The 14944-nt window shown below is 41.9% G+C and overlaps 1 protein-coding gene across 3 annotated transcripts in view; it reads left to right on the top strand.

Moving 5' to 3' along the window:
* DSP (desmoplakin) overlaps positions 1–12382 on the top strand; it is a 39486-nt gene extending 27104 nt beyond the window's left edge. Inside the window, exons 18-24 of one of the 3 annotated variants that reach the window (XM_071452349.1) lie at positions 128–321; positions 1184–1346; positions 1952–2035; positions 2942–3049; positions 3688–3786; positions 4620–5117; positions 8495–12382. In XM_071452349.1, the coding sequence (XP_071308450.1) occupies positions 128–321; positions 1184–1346; positions 1952–2035; positions 2942–3049; positions 3688–3786; positions 4620–5117; positions 8495–11689 (4341 nt within the window). In that variant the 3' untranslated portion in view covers positions 11690–12382. Of the gene's footprint in view, positions 1–127; positions 322–1183; positions 1347–1951; positions 2036–2941; positions 3050–3687; positions 3787–4619; positions 6912–8494 lie in introns of all 3 variants that reach the window. The other 2 variants (XM_071452332.1, XM_071452340.1) reach the window with 2 other exon arrangements.
* Positions 12383–14944: the final 2562 nt, after the last annotated feature.

Raw genomic sequence — 14944 nt, 5'->3', positions numbered from 1 at the left:
TAATTTCCTTACTGACTTAAAAACCGTATCTTTAAATCCCAACATACTGTGCATGCTGTTAAATTGGTTAAGTATTAGTATCTTCTCAAGAATAAATTAAATGACAATATTTTGGTTTTTTCTCCAGAAAATGAAAGCAGACCTAAATATGAAGAAGTCATTACTGAACACCTTGGAAAATGAGCTGCAGAGAACACTTCAGATTCACTCACAGTCTTGCCAGTCCTACACCCTGTATGACATGGACATTGGAAAGTACTGTGACAAAGTTACCCAGCTAATAGACCGCTGGCAGAGGGCTGATAAGCAGATAGATAACAGGTTTGTTCATGTTTTCAGAGTGTTTTCCTTATTGCTGTTGCTACCAAGATCATCTTAGCAGTGAATTCTAAAAGACCTGATGTGCACTAATCTTTGCTTTCAAAGGACAAATGGTGACTTCAGGGCAATAAGACTTGAGCTATTGTGAATAGGTTGAACATACTTCAAAAGGAATTGTGTAAGACCAAGCAGAAAAATGTAGTTAGCCATACAAATGTCTAACCTATATGCTAAAGAGTTGTTCCAATTTTTTTTTTTTTTAATTCTTGCTAATATTTTTGGATTAAGTACTTCCAGTCAACATTTTCCCCCTCAAAAAAGCAACCATGCTTATTCCTCAACACCCTATACTTTAGGGTTAAAAAAGTAACACTAAGAATTAAGTAACAAAATTGAACGTTGAATCTGAATCATGAACAGAAGGCATATTCTGATTGTTTGAGGGGGAGAGGTGGAAGTTGAGGTATGGCTTGTTGTATTTTATTTTATTTTGTTTTTATCTGAGGACAAAATGTAGTCCTAACTGGTTGCTGGTTCTTCAGTGAAAATTGAGAACAAGAGAACCGAAGTGAGCAAACTTGATTTTTATCACTGCAAGTTTTATTTATTCCTCACTTTGACAGGAAGGCCGAACCTCTGTGTATGACAGAGTTACTCAAAAGTGAGGTATTAAAACCCCATATAGGGTGACTAATAACCAGTACAATTCTCATTTATTTAAAATTTTTGTTCAGAATCTCCTTTTCAGAGCTTCCCACAGTTTTATGTAAGTTTATTTGTGTCTTATTTCTGAAAACTGTGTAAAGAGAGAGAAAGAGAATGCACTTTCCATTTTGACAGGTTTTTCCCTTTTTTTCCCTAGGTCATGGGATTTAGAAAGGCAGATCAAACAGCTGAAAACCTACCGAGATCTCTACCAGGCTCTTAGCAAGTGGATCTGTGATGCCAAGCGCCGTCAGGATGCTATTGAGTCCATGAAGCTGTGTGATTCCAACACTATCATGAGATACCTACATGATCAGAAGGTATGCAGCACCTGAATGAGTTGTCTTCAGCTATTTGGATTTAAATTGTTTTGCTATACAGAAAATATCAGTATCAACACAGTCTGCAATACAGTGGCCTGTTTTGAATTATAAAGTATGCAAGCTACCAAAAAACACCACATATGTAGAAGGCAAGAGGGAGGAAATATTATTGTCCTCATTACTTTCTGTCAGCACTGCAACAGATTATGAACAAGACTGCGTTTGGCTCCTACACATTCACTGACACTTTTACACATCAGCTTTGAATTAATTCAAGGGACCATAAGATGGTGCAACTTATGGGACAAATTACAGCACAAAAATAAAAATCAAGTAAATACATCTAAGCTAAAGTCAAGGAACTCTGCCTTCCCAACTCTGGGGGTTTTTCAGTTGCTGAGTGTTCTCTCTGAGAAAAACCTTCTCATGCCCAAAGAGCTTGCTGTTGTAAAAACTGCCCAGGTACAGGTCATTTCAGGCCTCAGCCTCCAGGGCTGCAGTAGTCTCCTGCTGCAGGTGCTTTCTGATGGAGGCAGCGTGTACAGGAGGAAATACTGGTAAATCTTGCAGGAGTGTTTCATGGCTCACTTTTCTCTTGGCAGAACTTGCACAGTGAAATCTGTGGGAAGCGAGACAAAGTTGAGGAGCTTCTCAAGCATGCAGATCAGTGCTCAGCTGCAATTAAGGTACTTGGATCTCAGCATTTTTGTGGGGTGTGGTTTTTCATGGTCAGGCACATCCCATTGTCTCTGCTCTGCTGACGGGTGAAAAGTCAACTCCCTGATGTGTGTGTACAGAAATTGCTGGGGTGAAGTACTTCTGAGTACAAAACACAATGAAAGCAATTTGTGTACTTGCCACCTGAAGACTATGGGATCATGCAGTAGATACCAGTGAGAGCTTCTCTTCAGGTGAATCAAAGCCTCCTTCTAGCCAGACCAAACCTTCCAGTTCACATGTTAAAAAACATAAAGAAGTCAAGAACAGATTGGTGCTTAACAAATTTGGTCTGATTAGGATCTGATCTAGGAGGCAAGACAAATGCAGATTAGCAGGAGGAATGGTGTGCAATAGCCATGAAAATCAATAACATACAGCGGGAATGGTTTTGTGGTTCTTGCATTTTTATGTCATCCTTATATCTGTGCTTTCTCCAGCTCAATCTTACTCTCTGTGACAAAGGTTTTGCTATATATGTGACATGGCATATGTGATACAAAAGAGATTGTTATTTCTGATGACGTTTTCGTGGATAACAGTACTTAGACCAGTTACTCCTGTGAATCTTTTTCAATTCTGTGTAGCCCTCAACTTACAGAAACACTTGTCTTCTTGTTTTTGCAAAATGTTTTTCCTCTTTTTCCCTTCTCTTTCTCCTCCATGCATCTCCACAGGGGTACTTGAACTGATGAGCTTCTGTTTATGACAGAGGATCATCTCTACATGGTCAGAAATATAAACAAGGGGGAATGTAGCTTTTCATTAAGGAAACAAAAGCAAAAATCCCCAAAAACTTGCATTTTCTGAAATAGTTTCACAGATAATTCTTTGGCAGTTTCTAAATGGGTCTTGCTTTTTGTCTTGTTTTTCAGGATTATGAACTACAGGTTGCTTCCTATAGTTCGGGATTAGAAACATTGCTCAACATACCTATCAAGAAGAGTGTGGTTCAGTCTCCTGCAGTCCTAATCCTACAAGAGGTACCTTTCTTTCCTCCCTTTTAATCTTCTGAATGCATTTGTTTGTCTGTGTGAGCCCTTATGAGTCATACCCAGCTGTGTTCTAACACTTAGCACTGTCACTGGTAATGTGCGCTAAGCACGTAAGCAAAAAGAATTAGTGCAGAATAGTCATTGTGCTGTAAAATCAGACCTGGGCTTGTTCAGACATTAGATTAGCCCTCAGGAATTTATCTCATTCCTATGCACTGTCCACTGCATACATACTGTGAGAAAGGTAGATTCTTGCCCCAAGTGGTTTAGTCACTTTCAGCCAGGGAATTAACTGCTATTAAAAATTTATCTTGGATTACTTGTGACTGTCAGACAGGAAGAGCGGGATGAACCAGGGAATGAAGGCTTGAATTTAATATCACATCAGCAGTGGGGGGCAAACAATCCTGGAAAAACCAAAAAAGATGTGGATTTTTTGTAAGGAAGAATTCACACTTTTTGGGTCCTCAGAATGCTGTGTGAATTTGTGAGGAGGAGAATCTGCTTTTTACTTTGTCGAGTGATGTGTTTGCTCAAGTAGATTGGAATCCTTTAAATGGTCTGGACATAAGTATTTTCATGTCTAACTCTAGTACAAACTACTAACAATTCTGTTTCTTTTCAAGGCTAATGAGGCTCAGTCCCGCTATATAGAGCTTCTTACAAGATCAGGAGATTATTACAGATTCTTGAGTGAAATGTTAAAGAGCATGGAGGATCTGAAGGTATTCTAAGTCTTTTATTTTCTCTAGCTTTCATTTTTACCACAGTTTAGAAAACTATCACTGATCAGAGGCAGAAAGTACAGTATAAAACAGCTCACAAAACTGTATCCAGAACTCAGAGGTGTCCTACAAAGGAGTCATACCAGCAGAGTCATGCATCTTTTGTGAAAGAGTACAGTGTTTTACAAGGGGACCTCCAAGGTGATGTGTGAAGTGAGGTAGAGAACTGGTCTCCTTGGTAAAGAAGGAGGTGCTCATCAAGGCACATGAGCAATCCTTCTCTGCCCATCCCAGCCTTGACTTCAGTGACAGCACAGATACCTCAGTGCTGAAAACTTGCTCCTTATGGTTGAGGGCACCTCATTTTAGACCATATTCTAAAGTGTTTTGAAAGAAGCAACTTCTGATTTGATACTTCAGTGAAACAGAGATGCCCATTAAAGAAGGTGCATATATGGAATGTGATTTTCACCTGTTTGAAAAGTGGGGAGGTTCTAAGGGTGACTGTTCCATACTTTCCTGGCGAACTTCTGCTAGACCACATTTTACTATCAGTAAAATCACCTCCCTCTCCCTATCAAGTATCTTTGCCCCTCTGAAAGTCATTATATGCTGATTTCTGAGTAAGGTTTCTGTATAAATAAAGATTCCAGAATCTGTCCTGATGACATTAAATAAGAAAAGGGGGTTAAAATGTCATTGAGGCAGCAAAAAAATTAATTTTTAAGTTGTCAGTGTTACAATATATATTTTATTGCATGTGATGATTTTGAAACAGTTATCAGAATATTTATGGGAGTTTTTCAGTTTGTTTTTCTGCTATCATGTTGCAGATGAAAAACACCAAAATTGAACTCCTGGAAGAGGAACTCAGACTTGCTAGGGATTCAAATTCAGAGACAAGCAACAAACATAAATTCCTGGAGCAAAATCTGCAGAAGTACCAGATGGACATTTCTCAGCTCAAGGCAAAGCTGATGAGTTTGGAGGAAATGAAAAGACAAGCTGAAATGGATGGAAATTCTGCTAAGCAAAACCTAGACAAATGCTATGCCCAAATAAAGGATCTAAATGACAGAATAACCAGGTTGACTTATGAGACTGAAGATGAGAAAAGGAAAAGGAAGTTGCTGGAGGATAGATATGAGCAGCAGAAGAATGACTATGACCAACTGCAAAAAACAAGGCAAAATGAGAAAGACAGCCTTGGTTGGCAGAAGTTAGAGTCTGAGAAGGTCATCAAGGAGAAGGAGTACGAGATAGAAAGATTAAGGGTTCTTCTTCAGGACGAAGGCACACGGAAGAGGGAGTATGAAAATGAGCTGGCTAAGGTAAGAAACCAGTTTAGCGAGGAGATGAGTAATTTAAAGAACAAGTATGAAACAGAAATTAATATTAAGAAGACAACAATCCAGCAGATAGCTGCACAAAAAGATGATGATGCAAAAGGCCTCAGAGCCCAGGTTGACAGACTGACAAGAGAGAACAGAGACCTTAAGGATGAGATCGTGAGGCTGAACGATGCCATTCTGCAAACAACAGACCAGCGGCGGAGGGCAGAGGAAGATGCTCTCCAGCAGAAGGCTTGCAGTTCTGAGGTGTCACAGCAGAAGCACCAGTTAGAGCTGGAGCTGAAACAGATCATTCAGCTTCGTGGGGAAGACAACTCAAGGTACAAGCAGGCTCTTGAGGAGGCTGCCTCAACTATTCAGGATAAAACTAAGGAGCTGGAAAGGCTAAAGCTTCAGCTTCAGGAAGAGGCTAAAAGCCGATGGGAACTTGAAAATGAATTGGCTAAGGTAAGAAACAGTTATGATGAGGAAATTATTAGTTTAAAGAACAAATATGAAACTGAGATTAATATCACAAAGAACACAATTCACCAGGTCACCATGCAAAAAGAAGAGGAGACAAATAATTATAGAACACAGCTTGATAATGCCATGAGAGAAAATAGGAATTTGTGTGAGGAAATTAGGAGACTGAAGAATACGATAAGTCAGACAACAGATAATCTACGGAAAATAGAAGAGAATGCTCAGCAGCAGAAGGCAGCTGGCTCAGAGCTTTCTCAGAAGAAACAGCAGCTGGAGATTGAACTAAAACAAGTTATTCAGAGACACTCTGATGAAAGCATGAGGTACAAACAGTCACTTGATGATGCTTCTAAAACCATTAAGGAAAGAAACAAGGAGATTGAAAGGCTGAGAAAGTTGTTGGATGTAGAAACAAGTCAGAGGAAAGAAGTGGAGGATGAGAACAATCAGTTGAAAAGAGTCCAGTTCGACCTGCAGAAAGCAAACACGAGTGCGACTGAGACAATTAACAAGCTGAGGATCCAAGAGCAGGAGCTGGCCAGACTGAAAATTGACTATGAAAGAGTTTCACAAGAGAAAAAAGGCAGGGATCAAGAAAGTGCAAAGTTCCAGAGCACTGTAAAAGACTTGCAGATCCAGAAACATAAGCTGGAGGAGGAGCTTTGCAGACAGAACAAAAATTTAATGGAGGAAACGTCCAGGAGGAAAAAACTGGAGGAGGAAATAGAAGGCATGAGGAGATCTCTGAGAGACCAATCAGTTAAAATAACTAATCTCACGCAGCAGATAGAGGAAGTATCTATTGTAAAGAAGAGGAATGAAGATGACCTTAGACACCAAAGAGAAGTATTAGATGGTCATGTGAGAGAGAAGCAAAGATACATGGAGGAGTTAAGAAAATACACATCTGATATTGAGACTCTACGTCGTCAGTTGGTCCAAGAACAGGAGCAATTAAAACAGGCTCACCTACGATATGAGCACTTACAGAAAACCTCTGAGGAAAAAAGCAAAGCCTTGAATGAGTGCAAAATAGAGATCGAAAGGCTTCAGTCTCTCACCGAGAACCTTACCAAGGAACACTTGTTACTGGAAGAGGAGCTGCGAAATGTTAGATTGGAGTACGATGACCTCAGAATGGTCAGAAATGAAGTTGATGAGAAAAATACCACCATTGCTGAACTAAAGAATCAGCTTCAGATGAGCAGCAAGCAAACCCTGGAACTTCAGGGGTTGCTTAATGATTTACAGAAAGAAAGGGAAAAATTGAGACAGGAAATTGAAAAATTCCAAAAGCAAGCTCTAGAGGTATTCACACATATTTTGATCCCAGCTTTACTGTTTCTCAAATATATAGTTAATTGCAGTGTCAATTTGAACAAATTAATTCACTCTTTGCTGTTTGAAGTCACTGTACTTGTGACTAACATTCCCTTTATGACCCTTCCTCTTGGTTAAGTTTTAAAGAAAAATGGCAGGATTTGGCCACTTCCTTAACCTCTTTACTCCCTGGGAACTGTTCTAGGGAGCCATAAGCTCTCATCACCTAGGAGAGCTTTGTTCTCAGACCTTGCCTCAGAAGAAATCTGTGTTCTGCGCCAGTGTCCAGCAAAATATCCTAGGGAAAAATGGGAGCATGTGGAGTACCACTGTGCTTTACCAGTTTCCTACTGCCTGTGTGCTTCACAGGCTGTTTCAGCCAGGATGGGTTAGAGCCGTTCTTTGAGGCTGACCTGAGTGCTGTCACAAACTAAACTGGCTAAAAACCCCAGAACCAACAAGCTGTCAAGGTGCTGATTAGCTGGGTAAGATGTTGACTCCAAGTGAGGATTAAGAGTCATGTTGTCAGCTGTGCTTAAGGTACTAAAAGCCTATCTTTCTTGGACTGCTTTGGGGACTTATGTTCCTAAGTCATTTGGGGACTTATGTTCCTAAGTGCATTTGCAAATTTTACTATTGGCCCTTACTTCTTAAACTTTAGATGACAACATAAACAAGTTAAAGAAAACATTTTAAAATATTTTGTTATTCTGCCTGTTTTTTTGTAAAAAGAGCTACTCTTTAAATATATAGAAGTGAGCACTTGTGAAAATTTATTTTTTCCTAGACTTGTCCTTATATTTCTTCCCTCATATCCTTTATTCAGTTTTTGTTTCCTTTATTCTAAAAATCCTAATACTGATATTAAAAAAATACTAACATTTAGGATTATATAACACCCATGAAAAAAAAATATATATACATATATATATATGTACACATATATATGCATGTATTACAAGTAGATAAACTTGAATTCAGTTTAATATGCATGCAAACATGCATGCTTGTGGGTGTTTGTGCATATGAACACATACATGAAGACACTGCATGAATTAAAATGGAAGGCAATGCAGGTAAAATTGTTTGGAGTGACATGTGAAACTAACAGGAAAGCAAAAATTGAGTCATATGTTTCCTTTTATCCATGTATGACCAGTCCTTAGCTGATGCAAATTCCCCTAGATTAGTAGGACTGCCAGGACATCTGCTGAGCATCAGGCTATTTATGAGTCTCAAATGCTCTGTGTATTTGTCAGTGTACTGTAAGAAGTATCAAAAAGTTACAGAGAACTAAATCAGCTGAAGGTTGAGGCTGTGGGTAACAGAATGAAGTCTCTTGAGTGTCTGGCAGTACTGAAGATACCATAAGGGAAGGGATAATGTACCTTCTCTGGTTTATGTGTGTCTGTAATCTTGGGTAAGGCACTGCTGTGACTGGAATGTTTTCCAGTTGGGGTTTGCTGCAGGTTAAATGACAGGCTGGAGAGCATTGTAGGCAGAGGGCATAACTCTGACTAGCACAAACTCTAACCATCCTTTCTTGCTTTATTTCTCCTCCACAATTGTAGGCATCCAGTAGGATTCAAGAATCCAAAAATCAGTGTAGTCAGATTATGCAAGAAAGAGAAACCCTGCTGATTAAAATGAGTGCTTTGGAGCAAGACAAAGCCAGACTGCAGAGATTAGAAGAGGAACTGAACCGTTTGAAAGTTACCCTGGAGTCAGAATCACGTTTGAAGCAACGCCTGGAAAGTGAGAAGCAACAAATTCTGAATGATCTCAATCAGTGGAAGAGCCAGCACTCCCGAACAGAGGAATCCGTAAGAAAGATTCAGTGTGAGAGGGAGAAGAGCGAGAGGGAGAAGAACAGCCTGAGGAGTGAGATTGAAAGGCTGCAGATGGAAATCAAACGAATTGAGGAGAGATACCGGTGCAGACTGGAAGAGACCGCTGTCAAAAACCAGTCGGAGTTGGAGTCGGAGCGTCTCAGGCTGCAAAGAGAGATCGAGAAGCTCAAACAGCGCCCATATGGGGCTCACAGATCTACACAGACTGAGGAAGACTTCTGTATCGATGCCTCCAAGCTGGTGTTCAGTGGGCTGCGGAAGAAGATCACAGCCATGCAGCTGTACGAGTGCCAGCTGATAGACAAACTCACACTGGATAAACTGCTGAAGGGGCAGAGGTCGGTGGAAGAGGTTGCGGCTGACATTGAACCCTACCTCAAAGGGGCAGGTGCTATTGCAGGGGTGTCCCTTTCGCCCAGACAGAAGTATTCTTTTGTTGAGGCCAAACGGAACCAGCTGCTAACAGCAGAAAATGCAGTCCTGCTCCTAGAAGCCCAGGCAGCAACAGGAGGTGTGATAGACCCACACCGAAATGAGATATTAACAGTGGACAGTGCTATCGCCAGGGATCTGATTGACTTCGATGACAGAGAGCAGATCTATACAGCAGAAAAGGCTATTACAGGATTTAAGGATCCTTTCTCAGGAAAAACTGTGCCGGTATCTGAAGCCATCAAGAAAAACTTGGTTGACAGAGAAACTGGAATTCGTCTGCTTGAAGCCCAGCTGGCTGTAGGAGGGATAGTTGATCCTGTCAACAGTGTTTTCCTACCCAAAGAGATAGCTTTATCTCGTGGGTTGATTGACAAAGAACTGTACAGGATGCTAAACAACTGCCAAGGCAGTACAAAGAACTTCATTGATCCCACCACCAAAAAGGCAGTCACTTACATGCAGCTGAAGGAAAAATGCAGGATTGAACCACACACTGGTCTGCTGCTCCTTCCAGTGCAGAAGAGGAGTATGTCATTCCAAGGGATCCGGCAGCCTGTCTCAGCAGATGCACTGCTTGAGGCTGGAATCATTAAGGAATCAACAAGGAATGACTTGGAAAGAGGTGCAATTACAGTGGAAGAAGTGAGTGAGAGAATTATTGATTTCCTCCAAGGCTCTAGCTGTATTGCTGGTATCTACAATGAGGCTACTAAAGAGAAACTCGGCATTTACCAAGCTATGAAAATAGGTTTGGTTAGGCCGGGAACAGCCCTTGAACTCCTAGAAGCCCAGGCAGCCACAGGGTTCATAGTGGATCCTGTCAGCAACGTGAGGCTGCCTGTTGAGGAAGCCTACAAAAGAGGCCTTGTTGGAATTGAATTTAAAGAGAAACTTCTCTCTGCTGAAAGAGCTGTCACTGGGTACAAAGACCCAGAAACAGGAAACATAATTTCTCTGTTCCAAGCAATGAACAAAGAGCTCATAGAGAGAGGCCACGGCATTCGTCTGCTGGAGGCACAGATCGCTACTGGAGGGATCATCGACCCCAAAGAGAGCTACCGCTTGCCAGTAGAGACGGCCTACAAGCGTGGCTACTTCAATGAGGAGCTCAACCAGATCCTCAGTGATCCAAGTGATGACACCAAAGGCTTCTTTGATCCCAACACTGAGGAAAACTTGACCTACCTACAGCTGAAAGAAAGATGCATAAAGGATGATGCAACAGGGCTCTGCCTTCTGCCCCTGAGAGAGAAGAAAAAGGTGGTGCACACCTCACAGAAGAACACCCTTAGGAAGCGCAGGGTGGTCATTGTGGATCCAGAAACAAACCGGGAGATGTCCGTTCAGGAGGCGTACAGCAAAGGCCTCATAGATTATGACACCTACACAGAACTAGCTGAACAGGAGTGTGAGTGGGAAGAAATAACTATCACAGGATCAGATGGCAGCAGTAGAGTCGTCCTTGTGGACAGAAAAACAGGTAGCCAGTATGACATCCAAGACGCCATTGATAAAGGCCTGGTGGAGAGGAAGTTTTTTGACCAGTACCGTTCTGGCAGCTTGAGCCTGACCCAGTTTGCAGACATGATTTCCTGCCGTAATGGCACTGACGAGGTGTTCCGGCACGAGTCAGTGACTCGGTCTCCCACTGTGCTGAGTGTCAGGAGCTCTTCTTCAGTGATCAGGAGCGGTTCTTTCTCAGAGACCCCAGATGAGTGCAGTCCTATTGCAGCCATTTTTGACACGGAAAACTTGGAGAAAATCTCTATTTCAGAAGCTATACAGCGGGGCATCGTGGATAGCATCACTGGGCAGCGCTTACTTGAAGCCCAGGCCTGCACCGGTGGCATAATCTGCCCTACCACTGGCCAGAGGCTTTCGCTCCAGGAAGCCACTAGCCAAGGCATCATCGATCAGGATATGGCCACACGTCTGAAACCAGCCCAGAAGGCCTTCATAGGGTTCGAAGGCATAAAGGGTGGACGCAAGAGGATGTCAGCAGCTGAAGCAGTGAAGGAGAAGTGGCTGCCTTATGAGGCTGGGCAGCGGTTCCTTGAATTCCAGTACCTCACTGGAGGTCTTGTGGACCCGGAAGTGCGTGGAAGAATAACTACTGAAGAAGCCATTAGGAATGGATTGATTGATGGCCGCGCTTCCCAGAAATTACAAGACACCAACAGCTATCCCAAAATTCTGACCTGCCCCAAGACCAAGCTGAAAATATCCTACAAAGATGCAATGAACCGGTCAATGGTGGAAGACATCACCGGGCTTAAACTGTTGGAAGCAGCCTCTGTTTCCTCTAAAGGCATATCCAGTCCTTACAATGTCTCCTCGGCACCTGGCTCTCGCTCTGGCTCTCGCTCTGGCTCGCGTTCAGGCTCACGCAGTGGGTCTAGAAGAGGAAGCTTTGATGCCTCAGCAAGCTCTTCTTATTCTTACTCATACTCAGCCTTCAGCAGTGGGTCTATTGGGCGCTAATAATAAGTGAGGGAATGTGTCTGCATTTTATTATCGTTTAGATTATCCTATATTCCATTTACTAAAAGAAAAAAAAAAACAACAAAGTAACTCAAACCAAAGCCTTGAAGTCTTTTCTGGGTGTGTTACACTTTTCTTCTGAAAAAGCTGTAAAATGTTCGGATGCAAACTTATAGAATATAGATTAGGGAATGCAAAATTACTATTTGTGAATTTTGAGTTTCGGTTTCCATTTCCTCTTAGTCTTAGGATTTTAATAGGTCTCTGTATATTTTAAATACTGTGTCATGTGCCTTCTCACATTATCCGTTACTATCAACCCATAAGTTGATAACTGAGGTTTGAAAATCTTGCAGTAGTTAACTTTTTATCCACATAGACCTTTTTCAATTTGCTATTATGAAAAAAAAAAGATATTAACAATATGGGCAGAAAATGCCCTTAGTACTGGTTTAGAATCTATGCTGTAAACATGAAACTGTCTTTCAGATGCTCTACTTCTTTATGTTTGGCTACTGATTTTCTGAAGTACAACTTGGTGGAGTAAAGGGCTATTATTAGGCTGGGCTTTTGTTTTACTGTTAACCCATATACAATTTTCTACTGTTTTGCTTTATTTCCCTGTAACAAAGAAAAAAGAATCTAACTGTACCATGTCAGCTATTCTGGAAAATAAACTTCTGAAGTTTTAAAGTGTTTGGTGTGTACTTAATAATTTTATCTGTGGACATTCTTGGAAGTGCAAATTAGAGAAAGAACCATTTTTAAAAGAAGCAGATAGTAGCTTTGTTGTAAAAAGTGCACAGGCAAGTTACATTTCATGACGCTGAGCCATCACTTTTATGAATGAGGACTTCTGATACTGGTTTTTCAGTAAGAAAATTCAGGTAGCACCAATAATGGAAGCTATGCCCCAGAAGCAGAATGCCTGTTTGCACACTTGTTTATAGACCTGATGATGATAATAGGAAGCATATTTTTTCTGCTTGTGATCCAGCTCATTGTCTCTGCATCTACAAGGGACTGAGTCAGATTCTCCCTTACACATCCATGCAAGTTTGAGCAGTGAGCAGAACAAAAAACTGGCTGGCTTAGCTGGCCAACTGTGGCACAGGAATATCTTTCAAAACCTGAACAATTGCCTCTTGTGATATCCTTTTACCTCTTCTGTTGGCTCCTGAAAGCCTAGCTTGAGAGAACTGCAGTAGGGTATCAGTGCTTGCGTGATACCTTGCTGTCATCAGTTTTATGCAGGCTGCTGGCATCCTGCTGACTCCTTTTATCTGAGCTGAGGAGCCAGAGCAGAACTAAATGACCACAGTATTAGGGGACACAGGAGTGATTTGAAGCCACTTCAACCAGTGCAGAAAATTACTTGTATACATGGGGACTGTCCTGTCCGCTCCCCTGTGATGCACAGTGCAGATACAATGATTGATCAGTTACAAGAATTTAGTATGGTTTTATACAACTGCTTCAGTAACATGCTATGCTTTTATACAGTGCTTTAGTGACAAAACTGTTAGTATAATTTTCCAGTAGCTGAAATAATTTCTTCCCTTAAGTTCTTCCCATACTTCCTTTTAGCCATGAACCATGTAGGAACCCTGCTGCTCTATGAATTTTAGTTCCTGTATAGAAAGAAGATGATGGGCATAAATGTTAGTCACTGTTAATTATGCTGCCTAATTTTTTTGTAGAATGTTTCTTTTGTGCAGTAAGGAATAGCACGTGTACTGATCCTGCTGTCTCTGGATGAAATTTACCCTCTAGTCTGAGAAGCATTTCCAGTGTTTCCTGAAGATGATGACTGTGTATAAAATCTCTGCCATATATAAAGTATCTTCAGTTACTGGACTTAGAATTGGAATTCTTACAGATCAGTGTTGGAGACTTCCACAGAAAGTAGGTGAGAAAGTGCGTCCTGTCTTCTAGGGAATCTTCACAGCTTTGGAGATTTCTCTCCACAGCTGAGTTTATTAGCTGTGCCACAGAGGAGGAGTCAATGTCTGAAAGGTTTTCTGACTGCTAGGGAGAAACAACTCTGAAAAAAAACCTAAAAATAATCACTGCTTAATAGAATCCCAGACTGATTCTGCAGCTTTAAAAGACTGTAGGGTTCCTAGGGTCTACAGTAAGAGTAAAGCTGGTCATTACCAAAGGAATGTTCACTCTTGGATGCACACACCAGTTTGCATGGGCTGAGAAATCCTACACACTCCACAGCAGACTGGGCTTAGGTGTTTTATTCATGGCATTCCTGGCATCTCTGTTACATTGTTTAAAGTTCCATCTTTGCATTCTACCTTTTATACTGCTCAGTCAACGTTTTGCCCTCTCAGAGTGACCAAAATAGGAGATGATATCACAGAAATTATGGTGACAGTGCTTTCTCCTTGCACACATTCCAGCAGCACCTGCCAGTGTGGTATTAGTGGTGGCTTTATGTGCCAGAGCTATGTGGGACCCAGGTGCCCAGGGTCAGAGTAGCAGCTGAACCACAGTAGGCAGCAGATGGGGCAGGGCACTGCTAATGGGGGACGCTAAAGAGATAAGTGGAGAGTTTTCCTCCACCATCAAAAGATGCTGAGGAAGGAATTTTGGAAGAATCTCTTTTTTTCTTTTGCAGCCCTGTGGGAAGTCAGCTGGCAGAGAGAGACATGACAGCTGAGCACACCCAGCAGGGCAGTGTGGAGACTGTGTTTTGCAGCAGTGCTCAGCATTTCTGGGCTAGGAGAGCCTTGCCTGGGGCTTGAAGAGTAGAAAGGCTGTGGTTTGTTATGGTGGGGTGTAGCAGGAGCACGGGCATGAGTTGAGGGCTGCTGCTGTGCATTTGGGGCAGGATGTTCATAAGATCTGTAGCTCTTTTGCACCAAAGGTGGAATGAACTGCTGGCAACTTTGGATGATCTCTGCTGCTGAGACAGTAACTCCGTGTTGTTGAAAAGCCTGAGTGTACCTGTTGGTTCAGCCTGGAGGTGTAAGCACTTCCCTGTTCAGGAGGAGTGCTGAGCTGGCTGTACTCATTGGCAGCCTCATATTTCCAGCCACTGCTCTGAGTTTGCTGCCTCTTGCTTCCTCCTTGTGCCTCGGGGTAGGTGATTCTCACCCTGTTCAATGGCAAATGTGTGCCCAGTGTGCTGACTCGGCTGGGGAGGGTTCTCATTAGCAGGCTCAACTCTTTAGAGAATTGGTCTTGGCTTTGAGCAGGATAGCAATTCATTCATGAGGGTTTTACTGACTGATTTAATGGCCT

This window comes from Agelaius tricolor, unplaced genomic scaffold (assembly GCF_023055355.1).
Source record: "Agelaius tricolor isolate 1412-34295 unplaced genomic scaffold, bAgeTri1.0.p SCAF_2, whole genome shotgun sequence".
NCBI classification, from domain to species: Eukaryota; Metazoa; Chordata; class Aves; order Passeriformes; family Icteridae; genus Agelaius; species Agelaius tricolor.
Note: the sequence above shows the minus strand (reverse complement) of the source record. Positions and strands in the feature narration are given on the sequence as shown.